This window comes from Protopterus annectens, chromosome 8.part0, assembly GCF_019279795.1.
Source record: "Protopterus annectens isolate FY-2018-M chromosome 8.part0, PAN1.0, whole genome shotgun sequence".
Classification (NCBI taxonomy): domain Eukaryota; kingdom Metazoa; phylum Chordata; order Ceratodontiformes; family Protopteridae; genus Protopterus; species Protopterus annectens.
This window is the reverse complement of record NC_056741.1, coordinates 1,106,440,936-1,106,465,951: the sequence shown is the minus strand read 5'-3', so window position 1 is coordinate 1,106,465,951 and position 25,016 is coordinate 1,106,440,936. Positions and strand designations below refer to the sequence as shown.

General features: G+C 39.0%; 1 protein-coding gene across 3 annotated transcripts in view; it reads left to right on the top strand.

The window, feature by feature from the left end:
* Positions 1-25,016, top strand: part of POGZ (pogo transposable element derived with ZNF domain) — a 2,357,128-nt gene that overhangs the window by 188,749 nt on the left and 2,143,363 nt on the right. For all 3 annotated transcript variants that reach the window (XM_044080634.1, XM_044080633.1, XM_044080632.1), the window contains exon 4: positions 20,184-20,499. In XM_044080634.1, coding sequence (XP_043936569.1) covers positions 20,184-20,499 — 316 coding nt within the window. The remainder of the gene's footprint in view (positions 1-20,183; positions 20,500-25,016) is intronic.

The window sequence follows — 25,016 nt, the reverse complement described above, 5'->3', positions numbered from 1 at the left end:
GTTTCATTTTTCAGTTTAACTTACAGGCTGAAACACACTTTTGTCATCAAGCAATACTTGCATACACTTTCACACTGTTACTTGCAGATTTTATTCCTTACTGACTACACTGCACTCTTTTGCTGACTGTCATACTTTTATATTTCTTTACAGTTACTGGTAGTGGATTACTGACCTGCCTGGTGGCGCAACCGCACCAGCCTATCACCATAGGCTCTGCGGTTCACAGAACGGACACCTGCAGCTGTAATATAAATGAAGTAATATTGGAATACACATCTCCATAATATCAGCTAGTTTAATTTCTTACATACATAATTAAATGTTACTTACTCAGTAGTGGGGCGTTGGGTGTTTGCCGGGCCTCCTGGATCCAAAGGTTCAGTTGGTCCTGCTTGCGTCTCTTCAGGTCCGCATGGTGGTGACGGACCTGCTCACCAGTCCTTGGAATCCCTGTGGCACTGCTGAGATCATGAGCCAACCGGTCCCACGCCTCGGCCCTGTATGCTCCCCAGAGGACCTGGCCCTGCATGAGTTGGGCCTCATGATTATGGACTAGGAGCCAGACCATGTACCTGAACTCCTCAACACCCCACCTCTGTGCTCGAAAGCAACTACCCTCTCCTACTCCTGTCATTCTGCCTGCAGGTCAGTTCTACAATCGTTTATGTGGTGTATTCCCGCCTATGGGGCTTATATAGTCCGTTTTTCCCGCACATATCTGTGATTGGCCATTTTGGAATTGTATCAACTTCAGTAAACCTGCATTGTCATGCTCTAGTTTGTATTCATTCCTATATATTAGCTATTATTGCATTTAAAGGTACTGCTGTCATGGCTTAGTGGTTCTGTACCTTGACTATGGTGTATAGTATCATGGGTTCAAACCTGGCCACTGCTTTTTATTTTTCATGACTGTCTAGACATGCTGATGGGTGTGTCTGTGTAAAGGCAGTTTTGATACGGCTTGCTCAACGTTGCCCGTTGGTTAGCTTGTTTGTGCGATGCGCAGCTCCGCGCAAACGAGGTACGCTGCTTTAAGCCTCATTTGGCTATCGGCACGCATATTACGCTCAACTCAGTTAGGGGCACATAGATTTAGCATGTTAGACCAATGCTCAGCTACGGGCACTCATTTTGCACCGGTTAAACCACTGCTCATCTACGGGCAAATGCACTCACTCTGTTAAACTGTAGCTCAGCTATGAGCACATCTGGCATTTTTTATTCTTTTGTTACCTCACATTTCTTCAATATAAATGGGCTATTTCATTACATTTTACATAAATTGTGGTTTTATGCGTACATATTTGTCAGGGACTTGTTTCCTGCTTATTTTGAAAAAAAAAAAATTGGTGTTGTGGGGGCTCGAACCATGAATGCCTGCTCTTCAGCCAACATCTCTACCACTATGCTATTGCTTCCTGGCTTATTTTGCATATTTAGTTCTTATATGCTTTCCCACTGACTGCTAACTGTAGCTGCACTACGGGCACGCCCGCGCAAACGAGCACACTCACGGTTAAACATCTTTACAATTTAAAAAAAATATATAACATGTTCATTTATATATTTTATGTTCATAGTCTGTGGGGGCATGTGTTGTGTTGTGTTTATTCACATTTTCGTGAACTCTGTTGTGGGTGTTTACTTTGGGCACTTTTACACTTCTAGGGGCGTGTCCGCTTGCAGGGCTCGGCCTACGGACACGCCCCCTACTGTCTTACATGGACCGTATTAGACTTAGGTGTGATTCAGCATGCTCTCATGAATATGCAAAGCATGCTGACATCACTCCATTTAACTGCAGCCTCCGTGTAAGAGTTATAACTCTTACATGGAGGCTTCGTGAATCTTTGCCAATGTCTTGTAAGAGAAGAATTAATTCCTGCCAAAGCAGCAGCCTCAAAGAGAGGAAGAGAGGAGCTCTTCTGTCGTAATGTTAATACACTAAGTTGGTACTCAGTCCCTAACGGGAGACCAAAGAAGGAAGAGGTCATGAAGCTAGGCCTTACAAACTGTAAGTGTGGCTAACAGCTTAGAATCTTGATCTATATGGACGTTAAGAACAGCAGCTAAGTGCACTTTAGTGGAGGAGTAGTTTAAGTCTGCGTTAGAAAGTTTCTAGTCATAATGAATGGGCAGAGATGTTAATGAGGAAATGGGATCAGAGTCCATAGCAGAAGACTAAACTGAAAATGTTTTCCATTTGCCCCTGAAGTCTAATGAGTGACAGGACATCTAGAGGAAAAAAAGGATAGAAAACATTCTAGCTGAAAATTCCCAGACCTAATATTTAGGAAACTAGAGCAGCCAAGTTGTTATCCTGGGGTCTCCTGAAGGACCGAGTCAACACACTTTTGTGAAGCAGGAATCAAAACATAGGGGCTTAATGAAACTGCTAAGTATGGAAAACAAAATCTTTTTGGATTGATAAGGAGTTGCCAAAATAATTGTCACCTTTAACTTTGAGAATAAATATAGTTATGAGTAAAAGTGGTAAAATGCATATAGCAAACCTGTGCACCAAGTCTGTGTCAATGCATTGCTGCTGTTTCCATTCAGGTGAATAAATATATTGAAATACCTATCATAATGGGTATTTATGGGGGGAGGTAAAATGATCATAGAGTGGAGACCTCACATCTTAAATACTTTTTACCATTGTGGGACTTAGGAACCTCATGAAGAGTCAGAATGTACCTGCTTAATATATCTGTCAGGCAAGTGGGATCTCATGGAATGAGTTCCTCCATGCTTAATGATATAGAACACTCCTGCTATGTTGTTGGACTAAGTTGTAATGTGACCTCTTGGAACACAGTCCTGCAGAACTTGTAGGAAAGAAGAACCACTTTCTTTTCTAGGATACTGATGTGAAGTTTTAATTCTTCTTTAGGTAAAGGTTGTTATGCCATGTGGCTCACATGGTAGCCTCTCTGTCTCAGGAAGGAATCATCCAGTGTTACTGCAGTTTTTGGAGGTGTAAGAGCAGAACAACTTTACCTGTAATGAGACTGACGGGGAAAACCAGCTTAGATGTTTTTTGCATAATGCAGAAATGATTGCTGTGGTCTTAGCAATAACTTTTGACAGTCTGTTGCATAACCCACATGTGATATAGCATATGTGGCTTCATCAGTATTAAAGTCATCATTAGGCTGACAGCACTGAGGCATATGTTGGCCAGAGGGTCTGCATCAGATGAATGTCCATTATTATCTCTAAAGATAACCATGGCAAATATGTCCTGATATGCAGGGAATACTCTATGAAGTCAAGAGCTGGGCTGGAGTTAAGTGAGACTTTGGCATAGTTCATAGTTATTCCTAAGGAATGAAAGGTGTGTTGGATAAGTCAGTCTCAGCTGTTTGCTGCTAACAGCCAGCTGTCCAAGCAGAGAAACATTTTGTCATTTGTAGACCCAGGTGGGAGAATTAGTACCGACATGCATTTTGTGAACATTCTTGGATTAGTGGTGACTCTGGAGGGTAGGGTCTTGAACTGGTTATTACTAACTCCCATTAAAAAGTGTAAGAATCTTCTTGACAGCTTCCTGATCTTTTTTATGGAGGTAAGTATCTTGTGGATCTAAGCAACTAGTTAGGAGAAGAGACTTAAAGGTCACTTTACAAAATGACTACCTTGAAATAAATATGATTAGTCTTCTCAGTTTTGAAATGGCCCTTAGGTCAGTTGTCTTCTTCAGAGCCAAAAGAAGTGGGAATAACATCTGAGTCTCCACTAGGTTTGTGTGAGCTTCTTTCTTTCATTTTTTTTTTTTTTTTTTTTTTTTTTTTTTGGTATCTCAAGGGGCAGCTGCACCTCCTTTCTTGCCACAGCCTTCATTTAAGGCATGATGTCTTGGAAAGGTGTGGATGCGGTACTGATGATGAAGAGAATTTCAGATGTTAGAATTTAAAGTATCATTTCCCTTGCCTATGTATAAAATGCAATTGTGAACCAGGGTGGTGCATGAAAAGAACATCTCCTTCCTATTCACCTCCATGCAGGAGTGACTAGGTTGGGTGTCAAGGATTGTTCTGGTTGCCATGGAGCTGCTTCCATTCTCCAGGAAAATACCAAAGATCTCATTATCTGGGCCATCACTCTTACCTGGGTGCCAGAAGAAAAAACACACCGAGTCCTAAGATATTCTTAGCACTGCTTTTTTGCTGTATCCTTGCATCCTTGTGAAATATCATCACCGTTATTATTAACAACCCCCTTTTTCCCATTTTGTGTATGGAGTTAGTGTCAACTGTCAACATTTCTCTCAGTTCGGTGTTATTCTCCTAGCTTCTTTGACAGACATGTGTGGCTGTCACAAGTCTTTTCTCACGCAATCCATACATCTCTTTGTTGGACATCCTCATTTCCTCTTGTCTTCTTTTTATCTGACCCAAATCTTCTTCAGTGGGTTGTCTTATGCTTACCTGCACATGTAAAACAAAAACACCCAAACCAAAGGATGTATAAAACAAAAATCCACAAAATAACATACACAGAAGGTACTCCAGTCAAGGAAATATTTAGCGCTTTTGTCCAAAGACTTCATCAGAATAAAATGACAAAATGTCAGCCAAACCTATATGCTGTTCTGCATACTCAAACAATTAATTGAACAATCAAACAATTAAAATCTAAAATTTTCAGCAAAGCAGCTTTAAAGCAACATTACACAATATGACACATATACTTACAAAAAGCACTTAATACAAATGCTATCATTGGTTCTAGGATGCTTATCTGCTTCGAGCCTAAGCTGCCAAAAAGTTTCTTTCCTCAGAAGCAAATTTTTTTTAATCATCACCCCTTACATCCCTAGAGAGTGAGTCTAACACAGAAAAATTAAGCTGTTTAAAATCTACACATACAGTATAATGTTTATAAAGAGCATTGTTAATATCACAGTACTTAATACTATACAGAGGTTCCCTTATTCTCACTTTTAATTTACTTGTAGACATACCTATATAAAAAGACTGGCAGCTAGAGCAGATTGCGATATAAATAATACTAGAGGAATCACAATTAAAATAACTGTTACTTATAATGTGATTATTAATATGAGACAAAAATACTGAAGAACGCCGCAAAATAAAAGAGCACATATTACAAAAAAACGTTTTGCTATCATTTTGTCGATTTCACTGTAGGCGAATTATCATTTCTACGAAATGTAAAAATGAAAATTCACTACAGCGAACGACAAAAATCTTGAACTTGGAAGTGGTGAATGTTCGAATTCGACAAAATTCGAACATTCACCACACTTCTGTGAACAGCAATACTGTGTATTGCACAGTAAAGAACGTGTTTGCAGGGGACAAGTCCCCCTGTTCCCCCCACACCCTCTCCTACTTAGAAATACAAACTCCGGGGTTGCACTGAAGTGAGCGAAAGGGTACATTTCCCGATCCCCACCATAGTGCGATCTGCATCAAAATGTAGAAATTCACAACAGCGAATGGTGTATTTTCTGTTGTAAATTTCTACATTTTGGCATTTGTTTTTCCAATTCTACCAAATGGGTAGATTTGCACTAATGTAAATAACATGAAGTGCAATAGGAAAAACAATAGTAAACCACAAAAAACACATTTATACATTCATCTAATGTCTCTGGTTTTAATACTTCTTCCTTTAATGAGAACTCTGGCAATATGGAGCATTTCTCTTTGGAAGAAACCAGTGTAGTTCCTCCTCCTTCTTCTTCTTAAGAAGGGTGCAGGAGATCAGAAAGATTGGCAGGAAGGGCTGCTAATTCTCAGAGTTTGTCAGATTTTTGAGTGCCCAATCAGATGAGCTCAAAGATCAGAGTGTGGTGTGCCAACAGAGGCAGGAAGAGACTCAGTCCCTAGGGATGTAATGGGTAGTGATTATAAAAACTTGCTTTTGAGGAGAGAAACTTTTTGGCAGCTTAGGCTACAAGCAGATAAGTATCTTGGAATTAATGACACCATTTGTATTAGGTGCTTTGTATAAGTATATGTGTCATATTGTGCAATGTTGTTTTAAAGAAGCTGAAGTTTTTAGATTTTAATTATTTGCTTGTTCAATTAATTGTTTAATTGAATATGTAGAACAATATATAAGGTCGGATGACATTGTCATTTTGTTCTGATGAAGTCTTTGGATGAAAGCACTAAATAAATATTTCCTTGACTGGAGTGGCTTCTGTAGATGTTATTTTGTGGATTTCCTGCAGATGTGCTCAAACTGCCATGCCGTGTTCCCTTTTATCTTCTCTGTAATTGAAGCTACTTAGGCTTCTGCGCTGCTGTCCTCATTCTTCATCTGTTCCATAGTGTGCATCCTACAACCTGCCTTAGGCACATAATCTCCGTCACTCTAGCTTCCCCAGCTTCTCTGCCTTTACTGCCTGGGTCTCTGAAACATGCAGTAGTACTGGCCACACCACTGTTTTGTACACCTTACTTACCAGCTTCTTTGATGTTCTTCTGTTACACACTACCCCTAACCATACCTGTCAACTGTACAGTTTTTTGCAGAATGTCCAGATTTTTGCCTCATATTTTGGATCCATTTTTTCATAAAATTGTGGTTTTCTGGCAAATTAGTGGCAACTCATTAAAGAGTGAAGTCAGAAAATAAAGACAGACATTTGAGTTTCAGATTTCATACCTTTCAGAAAATTCATGCTAATGCAAAACCTGTTATTCTATCAACTTTCTAAGTTTGTAAGAGCAATATTAAAAAATTGTCCATAGTTTTTGGCCTTTGTCCCACTTTTACTTATGGCTTTGTCCAGATTTCTTGCTCTAAGAGTTTGAGAGGTATGCCCCTGACAGTACAACTAGTTGGCTGCAGTCCCTCTGATTCTAGCTTTGACCCTCCCTCATTCAGACCTTCCTTCCTTCTCTTCAACCACTCTCGATACCTATTAACCTGTTTCACTCTTTTCCTGTCTATATCAGTTTTCACCTTTTTCTGATTTTTTCCCCATTTGCTCCCATGACAACTGTCTTATCTGTAATCAGTTTCATCTTATGTGCCATTAGTTTTCATTCTATTCCCCTATCATTTACTGTAGTTCTTGCTCAGAGTCTGTTTGTTATGCCACATTGTCTTTATATGGCAGCTTTATTGAGCTGTCCTTTCTGACTTGCTTACTATTGTAATCTATCATCATTATAAACAACGGTGGGCTCAGAGCTGAGCGCTAATGCACATCCCGTCCCAAAGAGAACCCCTCAGTGAGTCTGGACACTATTTGTGCTGTTCGGTCCTTGTACATAGTTTACAGTAATTCTACCAATGTTTCTAGGACTTTGAACTGCCTGAATTAGCCGTTTGAGAACTTGTCTTTTGCCTTCTCCATGTCTAAGAATGCTCAGTTGGACTCTTTCCTCATCTCTATCTTCTTTTCAACCATTTGTCTCACTGCAGACATCAGGACAGTTGTGCTGCACCCTGAACTGCTGATCTTCCATGTTACTTTCTACTACTCTGTGTATTCTTGTATCATCATCATCTTTAGCACTTTCATGCAGAGTAACCAGAGTTTGATACCTCTGTACTGCCACAACTGTGCATGTCACTTTTGTTGTTGTACACTGGCACTAGAATGTGTATTCTCACATTATCTGGAATATGTCTTTTTCTCCATATTGCTAAGAGTAACCTCTTGAACCATTTTCTCCTAACTCACCCAGCATCTTGATTATATCAGCTGTGACCTCACTGAGTCTGCTGCTTTCCCTGACTTTATTTTCCATAGTGCTATTCTTACTTCTTCTAAGGTGAGCTTGCCTTCCTCTTTCATTTAAGGCTGTGTGTGGGGCAGTACAACTTCTGTGAGGTTATCTTCATTCAGAAGCTGATGGAGGTACTATGTACTGGTGTGCAGGCTGTTGATAACATCACTTATGAAGAGTGTCTAATGACTGTCTTAGTTTTCTTTCTATTTATCTCATTAGTAAGGGTGAAATTTCACACCTCCAGCAACAAGAGTTTGCCTTTTTCCCCATCATTGATTTTTTAAGGAGTCATTAAGGCTGAGTCTGTAAAGGATACCTTGACATTTTCTGTGAAAGGAGGAATGTAGAACCAGGAGAGTCAGCATACAGTGATATGCCAGTCAGACAGAGAGGTTACTAATGGTAGTAGCCATGGAGACCTGGTATTAATTATTTTTTAGGTCACTATAGGTGTCTTCTTTATGGAATAATCTTATTTCACCTAAAAGGTCTTTTGAAAATACAGCATTTGGGTTAAGTAGTTTAATAATCTCTTGGTTAGCATTAAGGATATAAGCACAAAATGTCCAAGTCTAAACAGAGCCTGTGATCTCTGCCATACAAGATGGACACCTAGTGAGTGAGGAGAAGTATTCCTCATTAGGGCTCCTTCTGATACAGTGGACAGGCTTTGGAGTCTCTGCCCACACTGACCAGTTTGTAGGGGACAGAATAAACATCTGACCTTCCTAGAAACAGGGACACAGTATCAGGGTGTTAAAATGTGTAATTGATAGTATCATGATAAACGTCCAGCATCAATTGGACCACCAATGAGGACCTCTGTGTTGCTTTATATGTCTTCCAGAATTGTCTTTGAGGTGGTGCATTAATTTTAGGACCTTATCAAATATGGAGTCATTGAGTGGCAAAGGGGGGGGGGGTGGAGCCCTTTCTTCATCATATATCTCCTTCAGGAATCTCTTTTTTTTTTAGTTTCTGAAAGCTTTTTTCTGCATTTCTTTGTTTCTGGTGAATTACAGAAGGAGATTCTTGTTGCCCTTTTTAAACTGCCATACTGGCCAGGAGTTGCAGGAGGAGGAGGATGAAGCATTGATTGGGGTACTGAGAATCTCTAAGGGATGAGGGAAGTCGGGGCTTACTGGGACAGAGGGCCCCAGTTTGCCAGGAAGGCTCTGCTGCTGTACAGAAGGCCACTGTGTACTTAGCAGGACATGTCTGAGACAAATCTGCCTCTCTGTAGTACTGAGCAAGGAAGGTCTACATCCTGCTTGGAAGAAAAAAGTTGTAAGAAAATAAGTACTGGCAAAACATACACCTGTGGAACAGGTAGCGCCTGACTTCTGCTGTTTGGGTTGCCTCCTGATAAACCAATGTCAGGAAGTGTAATGATGAGAAAATAAGTTCAAACTTAGAGAAATGGCACAATGACAAATTTAATTCAGAATTTAGCACTTTCATCAAACCACTTTGACTTCTTCAGAACTTGTTTGTAAACCAACAACAATAACCATTGGCATTTTTTTGTTGAAAAAAGTCTCAAACAATTGGTTGGTATATTAACTGCTTACACTAAGGACTTCTGACATTTTGAGTTCAATAAATAAAGTGATTTTTGACAGGGAAGTGACATTTGTTTCAGCAGATGTGGTAGATTTGTATTCTGTAATACCAAATGACTTAGGTAAGGAAATGTTCAGGCATTATGCCGTACAAAACAATTTGTTTTTTAATGACTTTATTGAGTTGAATTATATGTTTCCTTATTTGATTTTAAACAACAATTTCTTTTAGTTTAATAGAAAATATTTTTTGCAAAAAAATGTTTGTTGTGATGGATGCTATTATGACACCCACATATGCAAATATACAGTAGTTACGAATCAATGGGGAAAACAGTTTATTTATGGTTCAGAGTACATTCAATTTTTATTTTATTGCCATAATATAGATGAGTTATTTTTATGTCGAAGTGAAATTTTGAAATGATACATGAATTTGCAATATATTTCAATAACAGCAATGCATTTTTAAAATTTACGTTTGGCACTGAGATAAAATTCCTTTTTGGATGTGACCATTGAAAAAGACAGAGTTAATTAACTTTCATTTCTAAAGTTTATAAAAAGGAAACGTTTGCTAAAACGTTTTGCATCACAGTAGTGCTCAGTCTATGTTTATTAAAAAGAAAGCGGTGAAAGGATAACTAGTAAGGGTATCAAGAATGACCACACTTCATACTGCATTTATGAAATAAGTTAATTTTTGGCACAGGGTTATCCAAAGCTATTCTTGGATAATATGGCAACTACTGTAATAATGCAGTACAGCACAAGATTTTGCCCTATACTGGGAGGCACAGATGATATTTTGTCTTCTGTATTTACAACAAAACAAAATGTAGAGTGCTAAAATTTGTTTATAATTAATTATTGCATTTATAATACTGTAATTTTAAATATTTGCATATGTATGTACAGTGGTCCAAGTAGCAGCTTCTAGAATCCAACTCTTTCCAAAAAGCCATAGAAGAAGCCAAGGTACTTGTAGGGTGGGTCTTGACCCTGTCTGGCATAGATTTGTCATGGTGAGTATAACAAAAAGCAATAGCCTTAGACACCATTTGGAAATAGTCCGTTTTGATACCGGTTGTCCCCTCCTTCTTACCTTCTGAAGAAATAAAAAATTGATCCGATAATCTGAAAGATTTAGTTGTCTGAAGACATCCAAGGTATAGAGTATCCCATCTCTTATTTTAGGTTCAGGAAATATAACAGGGACATGGATAGTTTGGCTTAAAGTAAACTCAGCTACCACTTTAGGCATAAAAGAAGGATTAGTTCTCAAAGACGCCCTGTCCTTGTGGAAAATGAGGTAGGGTTGACTCAGCATAAGAGCTTGCAACTCAAATACTTTTACACTTGTTGATCGTGTGTCCGGCTGAGCTGATAGCCCTTTTTCAGCAGAGGCCCGGGGAGAAAAGCTCCACAAAAATTACAATAAAATTGTAAATGAAAATAGTATTATAAGCAAAACATTTAACATTTTAGTTGAAACAGTAAAAGCATGAAAATTATTTTGAGAATTTAAGTTGAGCTCCAACTTAAGATATGCACAAAAACAGTATGCAGAGTTTGTAAGGACAGCTATGTGTAGTTGAGTTACTGAGTTAGTGAGGATCATACAGGTAGGAAATAAGTAGAAATATTTTAAGATTGAGTGACAGGTAATAACTGACTGTAATCCTTAGCAATTTACCAGAAAATCAATTGTATGAGGGACAGGCTAAAAATATGGGGCAAAATCAGAGTCATTTAAGAAGTATGGACCTGATCCTCCTAAAGGGAGTCAAAACTGCTGCATAAGCTGTGAAAAAACTCCTTGAATGGATTTAGCCGTGCTTGATCCTGGTTCATAAATTCTTTATTCTTCTATGTTTGCAGCTATGTTACTCAGCATTTGCCAAAACTGCTGTATACTTATCCACTGCACCTGGATTTGCAGATGTAAATATCTGGGCTAATGGTTAGACCCAAATCTTTTATTTATACTACATGCTAGACAAAGATCTGTAGCAACTATTTAAGGTGCTACAAGCTAATTAGACATTTAATTCTAAAGCCATGAAAAGTACTAGCAGTAAATGTACTAATTGCAAAACTGGAATATTCACTACCACTCACGTCCTTTGATTCCCCACACAATACCCATTTACTTAAAATAACTCTTAATAAAGCATGTTGCTTAATTTCACTGATAACAAAGTACATTACTGTTTAACAATGCAAAGGTCAAAGGGCTAATTTCCGGTAAGGTAATATTATTACTATACATCGTTACGGCGAAGTTAATACTTGAAGAATGTGGTACAAAACCTGAAAAATTTAACTCATCCCTACCCCTTAGGTCCACCGATCAGGGTGCCCTTGCATCGTGCTTTTACCATAAATTTAGCAGAGAGAGGACTTTTAGAAAGGATGCTCTAGAGAGCTGGCATAACCTATCTACTGATATCAGGAACAGGAAAAAATGTTTACATTCAAGAAAAAAAATTAATTAACACTTTAACTCTTACAAATCACAATGCTACAGATAATGACTCATCTCACTCTGTGTGTGTATGTGTGTGTGTGTGTGTGTGTGTGTGTGTGTGTGTGTGTGTGTGTGTGTGTGTGTGTGTGTGTGTGTGTGTGTGTGTGTGTGTGAGAAAAGACAGCAGCATTCTATATATATATATTATCTTAGATTCGATTAATATGTTAAGTGTCTGCCTTATCTGCTTCCTCAGCTCACTGCTGTATACATAAGTAATGTATGTGCAGGTATTCTGGTATATGCATATTTTCCATTATTCCTTGATATGATGTGCTCGTAGCTGTATTCTGATACTAGCCTGTAATCTGAGTGATCAGTATATACAGCTGCAGATGGAGCAAAGATGGTATCTAATAATTCTAGTAATATGTAACCATATTTTTGAAGTCTTGATGTGTATCCTTCTGGGGGGGGGGCAGTGATGAACAGCAGTCATAAGGCTATAAGGTTATATGTATAATGCTACTGGGCACAACATTATTTCATCAATCCTCGGTACTTGTTTGGTGCAGATGAACAGAGGTGTAATTCACTGTAATTGGCAGACCTGTTTTATCCATTGTGATGTAACAGTTTTTATTCATGCCAGAGTACAGAGCAGAAACGATATTCTATTTTATTCACGTGGCTGTTTTGTAATTACCATGTGGGAAGGTTTGCATGCTCTTCATTTGCATATAGTGTGTACAAGCCTTCTGTTGGAATGGACGCCATCTTAGAGTGGAAAGCTCAAGCAGCATCTTGCCCTGAATGTGGATTACCTTCCAGTCTAACAAATCAAAAAGAAGAGCATTTGCATATTTTCCTGTGCAGAAGATTGCAGCTAAATCATTGCTAAAGAAATTTTCATGTGGCCAGATCACGCCTGCATAATATACTTTGGAATTATGACATTTTAAATACACTTTACATGTGATATACACAACAGATGATTCCAAATGCATTATTTTCTACATAGGCAACTGTTATAAACATTTTGCAGGTTTAGTCTGCATTACTACCCGAAAGAAAAGTTAATTATTAATTAAGACTCTTCCCCATCTTCTATTCATCAAAGCTTAGGATTTTAAAACATGATTGAATAAAGTGTGACAATAGTACATTTTACCTTAGAACTATAAAGCATTCTGTTGGAGTTTTATATAGCTCTAATGTTTGCAGTACATATTATGTACATGCACACTGCATATCATAAATCTTGGTGTTTTGCTTACTGAGATTTTATTCTGTTTTTTTTTTTATGGTACTATACACATAATTAGCCAGTTTCTTCTTATTTGTGAGTCTGTAAGTTGCTAATACAGTTTTAGTAGTTTCTTTGAAACTGCCAGCATCCCTACTTATCTTAGTTTTGATTTTGACACATCGGGTAGCAAAATAAATGTTAACCTGTTCAACCTTTGAACACATATTTTTATACATCTTGTGTGTATTTTACAGTTGAATAAACATGACTGCTTAAGGTCACTAACTTTTCAGATGCCCAAATCAGAACATTTTTTATAGAAATATGACAAACAATACTCAAAACCAGTGCAGACAATTGAATGTCACTTCTTTGTCAGAATAAAACCTCAGTCTTGCAGAATTTGAGTCAAATCTAGTTTTGTATAATATTATAGCAATAACCCACGCCTGGGTGTGGGTAATGCTAAATTTACCCACGGTTGGCGAAGCCCGAGGGACCAAACAAAGCCAACCGTGGGTAAATTTAGCATTACCCACACCCAGAAGTGGGTTATTGCTATTATACCATGACATTATTTAAGAAAAGAAACTATTACTTTTCTTAAATAATGGCATAGTATAATGCCTGTTTGCTGCCCTTCCGCAGATGTCTGGCATCCGCGGCAGTTCTGATGTACTGCGCGCCTGCGCAGTACATCAGAGCTGTGGGCAAAAGCAACTGAGAAAGCAAGATCTCCATTGCTTTTTTTTAGTGTTTCGCAATGTTAAATGAGTTTAACATAGCGAGACAGTTTTAAAATAAGCAACGGAGATGTCCGTTGCTTATTTTAAAACTGTCTCGCTATGTTAAACTCATTTAACATAGCGAAACACTAAAAAAAAGCAACGGAGATCTTGCTTTCTCCGTTGCTTTTTTAAAACACTGTCTCGCTATGTTAAATGGGTTTAACATAGAGAGACAGCTTTAAAATAAGCAACAGAGATCTCCGTTGCTTATTTTAAAGCTGTCTCGCTATGTTAAACCCATTTAACATAGCGAGACAGTGTTTTAAAAAAATGAGTTATACTAATGGAAAATGGGCGACCGGACCTTTTCCATTAGTATAACTCGATTTACAACGGGCACGCTGGCCAATCAGCATGCACGTTTTGGGGGGGTCATGGTATAATAAGAAATTTTACATGCAAAATAACTATCTATGCAACTTTTAGAGGAAACTTATAAAATATTTTTTCCTAAAATCTCATAACATTTGCAATTTTTTGTGTTTTTTATAGGTAAGAACTGCAGAAATAGAGACTGTCCTTCATAAAGAGGGACAGACAGTAACCCCATGGCTGCTGGATAAACAGATAGCATAGCAGAGTTTCCATATTTAGTCTTGCCTACACTCTTACTTATCAACTGTACAGATTTTTGCAGAATATCCAGATTTTTGTGTCATATTTCTGGTCTGCTGTTCATAAAATTTTGGTTTTCTGGCAATCGCTGGCAAATCATTGAGGAATGAAGTCAGAAAATCATGACAAACGTTTGAGATACAGACTTCAGCCTCTTCAGAAAATTCATGCTAATGCAAAATCTGTTATTCTATCAATTTTCTATGTTTGTAAGAGCAGTATTTAAAAGTTGCCTCTATTTTTGGGCCTTTGTACCCCCATTATATATGGCTTTTGTCCAGATTTCTCAGTCTTAGAGGTTGAGAGGTATGCCTACACTGCACTTACAGTGTAAAATTATAAACTGCTAGTGTGTACAGCTTTGAAAATGTAGGTAATATATTGGTAACTTGTTTACATTACCAGACTCTTGCTAAACTGCTAAAATTGTTATATATTTTATTTATTTCTCCACAACATGCTAATAGTCTATTGATATTGATATTAACTTTACACATCTGTGGTTTTAAGTAATGTCTCACACACTATCCTGCAAGATTTAATCACAGCCATGAACTTCTGTAGTTTTTAAAACACACTAGCAGTAGAAAAAATTAACATTTATAACCATGTGGTGTTTTCTTACTCTTGATAAATGGTTGCTGTCTGGCACAAGGTTGATTAAATCCTCTGTCTGACACCAGAGTCATTGTTGCCAATGAAGTCTGCAGACAGATGGGTATAGCTCACTGCTGACCAATGACATCTACAGACAGATGGGTATAGCTCACTGCTGACCAATGAAGTCTGCAGACAGATGGGTATAGCTCACTGCTGACCAATGACATCTGCAGACAGATGGGTATAGCTCACTGCTGACCTTTTTCTTGACAAGTATGGCTGTATCTTGAAAACTAAAATAATAGAACAAGTCATTAACACAAGATACCTCGTAATATGTACAGCAGCAATAAACTGCTCTCATTACCAGTCCAACTTATAGGTACTGTGAATGGCAGGGTCTGTGGGTGTTAACCTTGCATAACTGCTTTCCAAAATGTAAGAGCCAGAACAAGTGACATGCAGTTTGAACCTTACCACTGGGGTCAATATAAAATGGGCAGCTGACCTTAAGGGTGTATGATGAATGTTTACTGCTGTCTGGGGAAGTGGATGAGCCTTGCAACACCCAAATGAGCATTACATTCTACAGCTGCTGTTTAGAGTTATAATATGTAGATCCCAATGATTTTAGCCATCTTGGACTGAACCTCATGCCTTCCAATGCATTCTTATTAGCAGTAGTCAAAAGTTACTAAAATCTACTTTGCACACATGCATGCACATACACACACACACACACACACACACACACACACACACACACACACACACACACACACACACACACACACACACACACACACACTATTTTTTTAGAATGGGGTTGTAAATGGCAACTCTCCAGCAAGAGCACCCACTTCACAAGGTTCTGGCATCACTGCCACAACGTAGTCAAAACAATTAGCTGTGAGCAGTCACTATTCAAAATGTGAACATAGCACAGTTGAAAGCACACCAGTGAAATCCATAAAACCCAGAAGCCAAAAAGTAAGCCATCATCTGCAAGTTTTTCATGTTTAGTAATAACATTCTTTACATGCATTAAACAATTTATTGTATGTATGTATATATATATATATATATATCAGAAAAAAATCCCAAGGTATGGAGACAGGCACACTGTTAAAGATTCCACAAATCTGTTTATTATTCCAATTCCACAAAAATGTACTGTGTAAGCACTTTCGTAAAAAATTTACTTACTATGATTTATATCTTTGGATTTTGCTCACTTTGGTTTGGGACTTTTTTTTGCTTATATATATATATATATATATATATATATATATATATATATATAATGGGTCTACTATTATTTGTCGAAGATACGTTTCTTCAACAAACAGAAGTATGACCTTAATTACGCGAAAGTGTACTTTAACTAAAGTGCACTTTTGTGAATTCTGGTTCACTGAACTGGCAATAAAAAATAAAACTGGACAGTATGAAGGCAGTTATGCAGGGGGAGCAAACCTCCCTGTACCCCCATGTGGGGGGCTGTGCCCACCACACCCCCACTACTTTATATATACTAACTCCGATTTCGCACTACATGCTAAAAGCATGCTACAATGGGGATAAGGGACTATATCTGTTTCCCCGTAGTGCAATCTCAGAGTTAGTAAATATAAAGTAGTGGGGGTGTGGGGGGATTTCGCTAAAGTGTACTTTCATTAAAGTGCACTTTTGCTTAAGTGAGGTTGTACTTTTGTTTGTCGAAGAAACGTATCTTAGACAAAAAAAAGTAGACCCATATATATATATATATATATATATATATATATATATATATATATATATATATGGGTCCACTTTATAATTTCAAAATACTGAAATCCCGAATTTCAGTATTCCGAAACCACAAAGCCGAAAACCCAACCAAAACTCACAAACTCGAAAACACACAACCACGAAATTCAAAATCCCGCACTCACACTACACATAAACATACACAATACTCCCTCTCACAATCAAACTAATCTAAACTACATATAAACAGGGGGGCAAGCCCTCCTGCCCCCCACACCCCCCTACTTATATATTCTAACTCCAAGATCGCACAAACAGTAACACAAATGAAACTCACACACATCTTACAGTCCCTCAAACACACACAACAGTCACAACACACACTTACATACACTAAACCCCTAACCAACATACTAACACACACAAACTTACGAAAATAAAACCTAAACATCCACAGGAAGCAGAAATTCTAAATATCGGTACTTCGGTATTTTGAATTTCGCACTTCTGCCGATTTCCCGGAAATGTGAGTGTTCGACTTTGTAAGTTCGAAATACTGAAATTCAGGATTTCAGTATTTCAAAATTACAAAGTGGACCCATATATATATATATATATATATATATATATATATATATATATATATATATATATATGTATATACAGAATCTGAACAGAAGATTAAAACTAAGCATTTAAAACAGATAATGTTCAGAAATCACATACTAGCAACAAACTAGTATCCAACTGCTTTAACTAGGGAGGTAAAACATGCTCTTTCTATTTGTCTTTCACAATTAGAATAAATTATGAGAATCTTTAGATGAAGATGAGCATAGCTGAGTTCTGTCCCAAGAGTAGTAAGCTCCAGTAGGCAAAACCAGGAAGTAAATTACATTAACTCCCTAATTAACTCTGCTTATTAATCCCAAACTTAACTTCTTGTGGCTTTTACTTTGATAAAGATTTTAGAAGATGTTTCCTTGTTTCCAAAAAAATGACCAGAGAGGAAGGGTAAGATTTAGCAAGCAAAAGGTCATATAAGGACATCACTGTAACTATTTGAAATGTCAGGACCTACCAGAGTGAGTCCCAAAATACAGAGACTGAATAAGTTAATAAAAACGGACTTACACACAGTAAGTCCATTCTCCAAAATATGCTGATTTCAGAGTTAGTATATATAAGTTTGTGGGATTACATTGGAGGTTCAGGGAGGGAAGCTCCCCTGAAAAACGAAGTTTAAAGGAAAAGAGTGATGTTCATGATCCATTCTACAGGATTCCTGGTATTTTTTTCGGCATTTCAATATGGAGCCAGTAATCACTTAATTCAGCTCAGCATCATATCATGCAACAGCGCACAAGTTTCTGAAGTAATTATTAGTTTCCCTTTTTAAACTATAATATATATTCACAGTTGCAAATACAATTGTATACCATTTTTATACATTTTCTTCACTCGCTATGGTTTATTATTTTACAATGCAGCGTACATTATTTTTATACTTTGAACAATTATTTATGAGAGTTTTTAATGTGACAACTTTAATACAGATTAGCTGACTTCTCATATATTTTCCTTTGAAAGAACAGAAAAAATATTTTAAGTTCATTACATTTTTCCCTTCACAAGTCCTACTGCAGTATTGTCTAAATGCAATTTAAATGTGATTGTCTGCCATCCATACTTCTGACATCGATATAGTAAACTAATAGCTGTATGCTATGCTTATTACAAAGTAAGCAAGGTTTTCTCAAAGGCAGAGACAGAAATCCCTAATATTTTCTTCCCAAAAATTTATTTTCACCACTGTAGAATATATATGTAGGTCTCATTTACAAGAAAAAGATACATCTTTCTAAGGTCAGATAATGTGGCTTTATTTTATTACTTATTAACAAGATGATATAGTTACAAAAACAAGATATGGCAGTTTGTAAAGTGACTACTAATATCTTAATCACATAAGGGAAACAATCTCCTTCTAAGAAGTATGTGAGCACCAGGTCTCATCTAAAAAGTACATATTGTCTTCACTCCTAGAATAATCTTGGAGAATGACTTCATAGGATCATAGGTTTTACTAGGCTAACAACCACAAGGGCCTTTTTAAGCCTAGCCATGCATCCCAAATCTCTGACAAGTTCTGATACCCTTGATAAGTGTAAGCATGGGCCTGGGAGATGAACCATTTGCAGGTTACCTGTTTGCATTAGAGACATAGGTGTCAAACCAGGGATGAATTTCCGGTTTCCCATCCAATTGTCCAAGAGAATTGGGTTAGAGTGGAACTCTGCTTCACATGGATGGGGAGCCTGTTCCATAGATGGGGTAGTCTCTGGGATACATATCTATCTCTCCAGCAGGTCCTATTTATATCGCAGGCAAGGTTTAAGTCTTTAGAACGGGTAATTCTGCTACTGTTTTTTTTTTGTGGATATGCAGGAGGTCGATCAGAATGGGGGGGGGTCTGACAATGCCTTGTATGCCAGGCATAGATCTCCCCTCAAAAGCCTGTAGAAGACAGAATACAGGGATAGGGCCTTGAGGTGGTCTGCATAGGACATATTACTTGCGCCCTGTATTCTTTTAGTGAGAAACCTCTGTGGACATTCCAGTTGTTGGATATGCCTGATTAGGTACATACCAAAGGGTGTATTGTATTCAATGATAGGTCTGATAATGCCAAATACAGTGGAACAATGACTTCTTTGGACTTAGATGCCATACCTTTGTTTATAAGTTGTGCAACATAGAGTGATTTCCTCACCCCGTAGACACATGATGATCAAAGGCTGGATTACTGTCTGTGTGCCCCTAGGTCCTTGACTACTGGGTCAACTCTAAGGGGTTTAAGGAGTTTATTTCAGATCAGATTAATTAAGCTTTAGTTGTATTTATTTTAAAAATATGGCTTAGTATTTAACCCTGTATATGGAAAGGAGCAGTTTTCTTTTGCAGAGCTATGTATGTTTATATTTTGAGCTTATTGATTGCTTGCCTTCACTCATAATATTAGAATTGACCCCTCAGTCTTTGGTGTTGAGGCCTGCTCCATCATATCTTATACACTGGCTTAGTGTACCTATTTGTGTATACCTTATTTTTTGTGTGACACACTTTCACAACATGGTTAGCCTGTGTATTATTCAGTAAGTTTGTGAAAGCAAAAAATGGTTCTGGTTTCATGGGAAGCCATGATGTATTACTGAGACAAAAAAGAAAGTGAGGGCATTATACATCAGTTTCACAAGTTACATCAATTCTGCTGTTTGTGAAGGTTGTTTCCTTGGAAATAGCAGTAAATCACTGGTAGATATACTTAGACAATTTGTGTAGTTGCTGTCATTTCACAATTACATTCTGTGTTTCTACCAGGATTCCCAGATCTCTACATAAACAATATCTTCTTTTTTCCAGAACACAAAGTACCTGTACTGGAAGGTGAACAAGAGACAGAGGATAACTACAGCAAGACCCTTCAGCTGGGTGTCATGTTGTCATCTCTCCCTTTCCAAACATGTGCTGAAAGAGTGATGAATCATGTTTTTGCCAAGACAATCATATCTTTAAATTCTCTGGACAAGGAAAATGACATTCGCAAGAAAATCTGTGATGCTATTGATGTCTCAGCTAAGTCTTTGCTAAAGGAAGATTATGTGTCGCCAGTCACACCATCAGACTTTATTTTTGTTTCCAGAAGATGGAACATCTTTACAGTTCCAGAGTGTCCTAAGTAAGTTTAATATTTTATTTTCCTTCTTTTTTTTCCGGGAGAGTGATGTTAGTACTCCTGTTTATTCAAAATTCCTTCCACTTCTCCCCACATAAGGTGTCTGCACCATCGATTCCACCTGTTGCTGTAGCAAACACCACAACATAAATGAGTGCTTATACGTTTGAGTGTGAGTTTATTTCTGAGGTTCTTCTGTGTTAACCAGACTGACAGCTAAGGTTTCCATTTAATTGGAATGTGGCATACTAAATAGATTAAGGCTGCTGAAAGAAAGTTCCAGGTGTGCAGTGGCTTTTCCCCAGCAGGTAGATGGCCTTACAAGATCTGAAAGTGAAGACATCAAGAATCAGGTCTAGACTGGGAAAGCAATGCTGTGTATTACCACCATGAGAAAAAAGATTGTGAATTCTTAAATTATTAATGTTTTTAGTGGAAGATCATTTATAAGAAAGAACTGTGAAGCCTGTCTTTATTGTTTTTCTGATGTTCATCATGTTACCCTGCTGCAGTCATCACACTTGGGTTATCCTGCTGTCAGGCGGTCCCGCAGCCGGCCCGAATTCCAAAGTCTTGGTCCAGCGTCGGTTGCTGTTGCTTCTTCCCTGACGTCAGTGCGCTAGGGGTATATAAGAGGCATCCAACGCCATTTTCTTCAGTCTTTCTTGCCACGCGGTGCCCGAAGCAGAAGCAGTTCGCAAGTGCCGGTCGGCCGACACCTGAGATTTTTGAATCGAGTTTCAGTCCGAAGTCTTCAAAGCTAAGTACCCCGTTGGGGAACCTTTTCTTGCCTCAGTCCGATGTCAGAAAAAGTTAACAATTGCATTTCTTGTGGGAAGCAAATACCTCTTAAGGGCTTTCATTCTTTTTGTATACCTTGCCTAGGCCCAGACCACGATGTCACTGGTTGTTGGTTTTGTGCTAGGTTCAATAAGCGAACTATTAAGTGACGCTTTGATTTCGCACGACACTACTTCGGTAGGAATTTTAATTACACTATGCCGTCGGAACAACCGACTACTGGTGTGCATAAAAAATGCAAAGATAAAGAAAGGCAGCCTAGATCCAAGCCAGACACCGAGCCCTCGCCTGGACCGGTCGCCGGTTCTCCGGTTTTCAGTGAGGCGCCTACGCAGCCCCTGGCTACCGCGGAATTGGATCCCCAGACTGCTTTGGATTCTGCAGCAGAGAGTTCTAGGCCGACGCAGCCATTTTCTTTAGGCCCTACCGATCTCATTGCAGTAGGAGAAGCCAGTGCTGTAGAAACTCCTTCGGTTTCTGAACGTGTCTTCAGACCGACTACTCTCACAATAAAATCTTATGCTAAGCTTAAGACTCCTCTAAAACCAAAAAAGATTACTCTTCAGTCTCCAGGTCAAGGCCCTATGCCTAAGAGACAGATGCTTAAAATGGCTGAAGATTTAATTTCTTTGATCAGGGGTTCCCAACCCCCTCCCCGACAAAAGGCCTAGACAAGAGGAGGATTATGCCTCCTCTGATCAAGCGTCTGTTTCCTCAGGCTCCTCTGAGGAACAGGATTACTCCTTTCCCCCTTATGAAGATTCTGATGCTGAAGACTCCATTCCCTCAGCTTCTCCCCCTGAAGATTATTCCTTTGGGGAAACCTTACATACCATGAGGGAACATTTCCTCTGGGAAGGTCAGGACTACTCCGACTCAAAGAAAAGGCTCAGAGAATTTCTTTTACTCCCCCAGCACAAACCCCTTGCTATCCCCCCAGTTTTAGACATTGTGGATGATGTTTTCTTAGAATCTAGTCTAAATCCAGATTCTCTGCCTCCTGCTCCAGCCAAACCAGATAGATACTATAGAGTGCCTGACTCTCACAAATTCCTATACAAAAGCCCTGTTGCTGATCCAGAGACAATCTCCCAGGGTCCCAAAGGGGCTAAGGCTTCTATGGCTAAAAATCCTGTACCCTCTGAAAGGGACTCCAGAGCACTAGATAGGTGGGGAAAAGGTTTACACCTCAGCTACTCTAGCTATGAGACCACTAAATTGTCAATTTCACATGCTTAAATACCAGCAATTCCTAATGTCTCAAATAAAACAAAAGATGGGCACGCACCCTCAACAGTCTGAATTCAAGGAAGTGCAGGATCTGTTGCATGCAGCTGAACAGGTGGGCAAACATACTTTATAATGTGGTTTTGATGCCTTGGAAGCTTCCTTTAGAGCAGCTGTTACTGGGTCTGTTATACGTAGGCATTCTTGGTTAAAGGAACAATCTCTGCCTGATCATGTTAAGGCAAAGTTACTAGATGCACCCTTACAACAGGATGTCTTATTTGGGGTTAAAGCAGAGGAGGTTTTAAAGAAAATGGAGGATAAGGCAAAATCTATGCAGACGGTCAAAGATTTCTTACAAGTACAGCCCCTATGCTTCAGCAGAAATTGGCCAACAAAAAATTGGTCCTTTCCAGCTTCGGACAGACTACAGAAGGGTAAATACAGGCGCCCAAGGGGCAGAGGACAAACACAAATCCCTTACAAACCTCGCCAATGGGGCACTGCAACACAGAAGGGAGGAGAAGACAGGCCACAAACTACTAGAAGGCAAACACAATGACTTATATCTCAAACTGCCAAGCAAAACTCTATTGGCAGCTCCCTTGGGAGGAAAATTAGCACTTTTTGCAGACAACTGGCGCATCGTCACAAAGGACAAATGGGTCCTAGACATTATCTCACAAGGATACAGATTCCATTTCCACACCTTGCCAAGGATAAAAGGAATGCCAAACCTGCCAGAAAATCAATGGGCAGAGGCACAAAACAAGTTACAGCTCTCATGGACATGAGAGCCATTCAACTGGTACCTACACAGGAGCAAGGCCAAGGATTTTACTCAAGGCTCTTTCTAGTCCCCAGAAAGGACAATGCTTGGAGACCCATTCTGGATCTTTCAATTTTAAACACCTTCTTGCAAGTGCCCAAATTCAAGATGCTAACACTACAGCAGCTTCTTCCCATGTTGGGTAAGAAAGCTTGGCTAGTAACGTTGGACCTCAAGGAGGCATACCTGCATGTCCCTATCAGACAAAATTGCAGAAGATACCTCTGTTTCATTGCAGGTTCAACCCATTACCAATTCTCTGCACTGCCCTTTGGCTTATCTACTGCACCCAGGGTCTTCACAAAATGCCTCGCACCAGTAATTGCATACTGCAGACAAAGAGGAATTCAAATATACCCATACCTGGACGACTGCCTCGTCCAAGCAGAAAGCAAGGACATTCTCTTGCAACACCTGGCTTTTGTAAAACATCTTCTAAGTTGCCTAGTGTACACAGTAAACGAAAAGAAATCAAAACTAGTGCCCTCACAAAATATGACATTCCTGGGTGCCAGCTTGAATACAACGGCCCAGATGGCTTATCTGATGCCAGACAAACAACTACAATTAACTCAATACTTCAGAGCAATGGCAACAAAGACCCAACTCCCTGCAAGAAAAATTCTGCAGGCCTTGGGCTTCATGGCATCTTGCATACTACTAATACCATTTGCAAAACTGCATATGAGGAAATTACAATGGTACCTAAAAAGTGTATGGACTCATCACAGCCACAGCTTGGAAACAATGATACCTCTCATTCCCTGCCTCCAACAGGAGTTTCTATGGTGGTCACAGGCATGTCACCTCAACAAGGGTCAGCCTTTCACCTTACCCCCAGCCAGGCAAACTATGACAACAGATGCATCGGACTATGCCTGGGGGGCACACATGGCAGGATGGTGCATTCAAGGCATATGGACTGCAGATCAAAGGAATCTGCACATCAATCAAAAAGAAATGCTAGCTGTACAAAATGCTCTGTCAGCCTTCAAGGACCTCTTACATCCAGGACAGCTTATCATAAGGACAGACAACACCACAGTAATGTGGTACATAAACAAGCAAGGGGGTACACACTCCTACCCTCTATGCAGGCAAGCAATGACTTTGTGGAACACAGCACTGGCTTACCAAGTTCAATTACAAGCTCAATTCCTCCATTACCCCTTCTCACAAAGGTGCTGCTGAAAGTCAGGGTGGAGAGACCCCGAATGATACTCATTGCCCCAGACTGGCCACGCCAGCACTGGTACCCACTATTAAGGAATATGGCCCAGGGCCCACCATGGATTCTATCACAAATTACCCATCTGCTCACACAGCAAGACAATCAGATTCTACACAGCCAGCTAAAAACCTTAAACTTGGCTGCATGGCAAATCACCTAAGCAATCAGCCAGCTCCTCACTCACAAACTGTTATGGATGTTATTCTGGAGGCCCAGCACCAGGAAAGCCTACTCAGACAAATGGAAAAGGTTTTGTGCCTGGAACCAAGCTAAAGGCCAAAATACCCTTCAGCCTGACATACCTCAGATTCTGCAATATTTAACTGAGATGTTACACAAAGGGCTTTCTTTTTCATCTATTAAAATCCACGCCTCAGCTATTTCAGCTCACTACAACACGGATCCTCCCTTATTTTCACATCCACTCCTAAG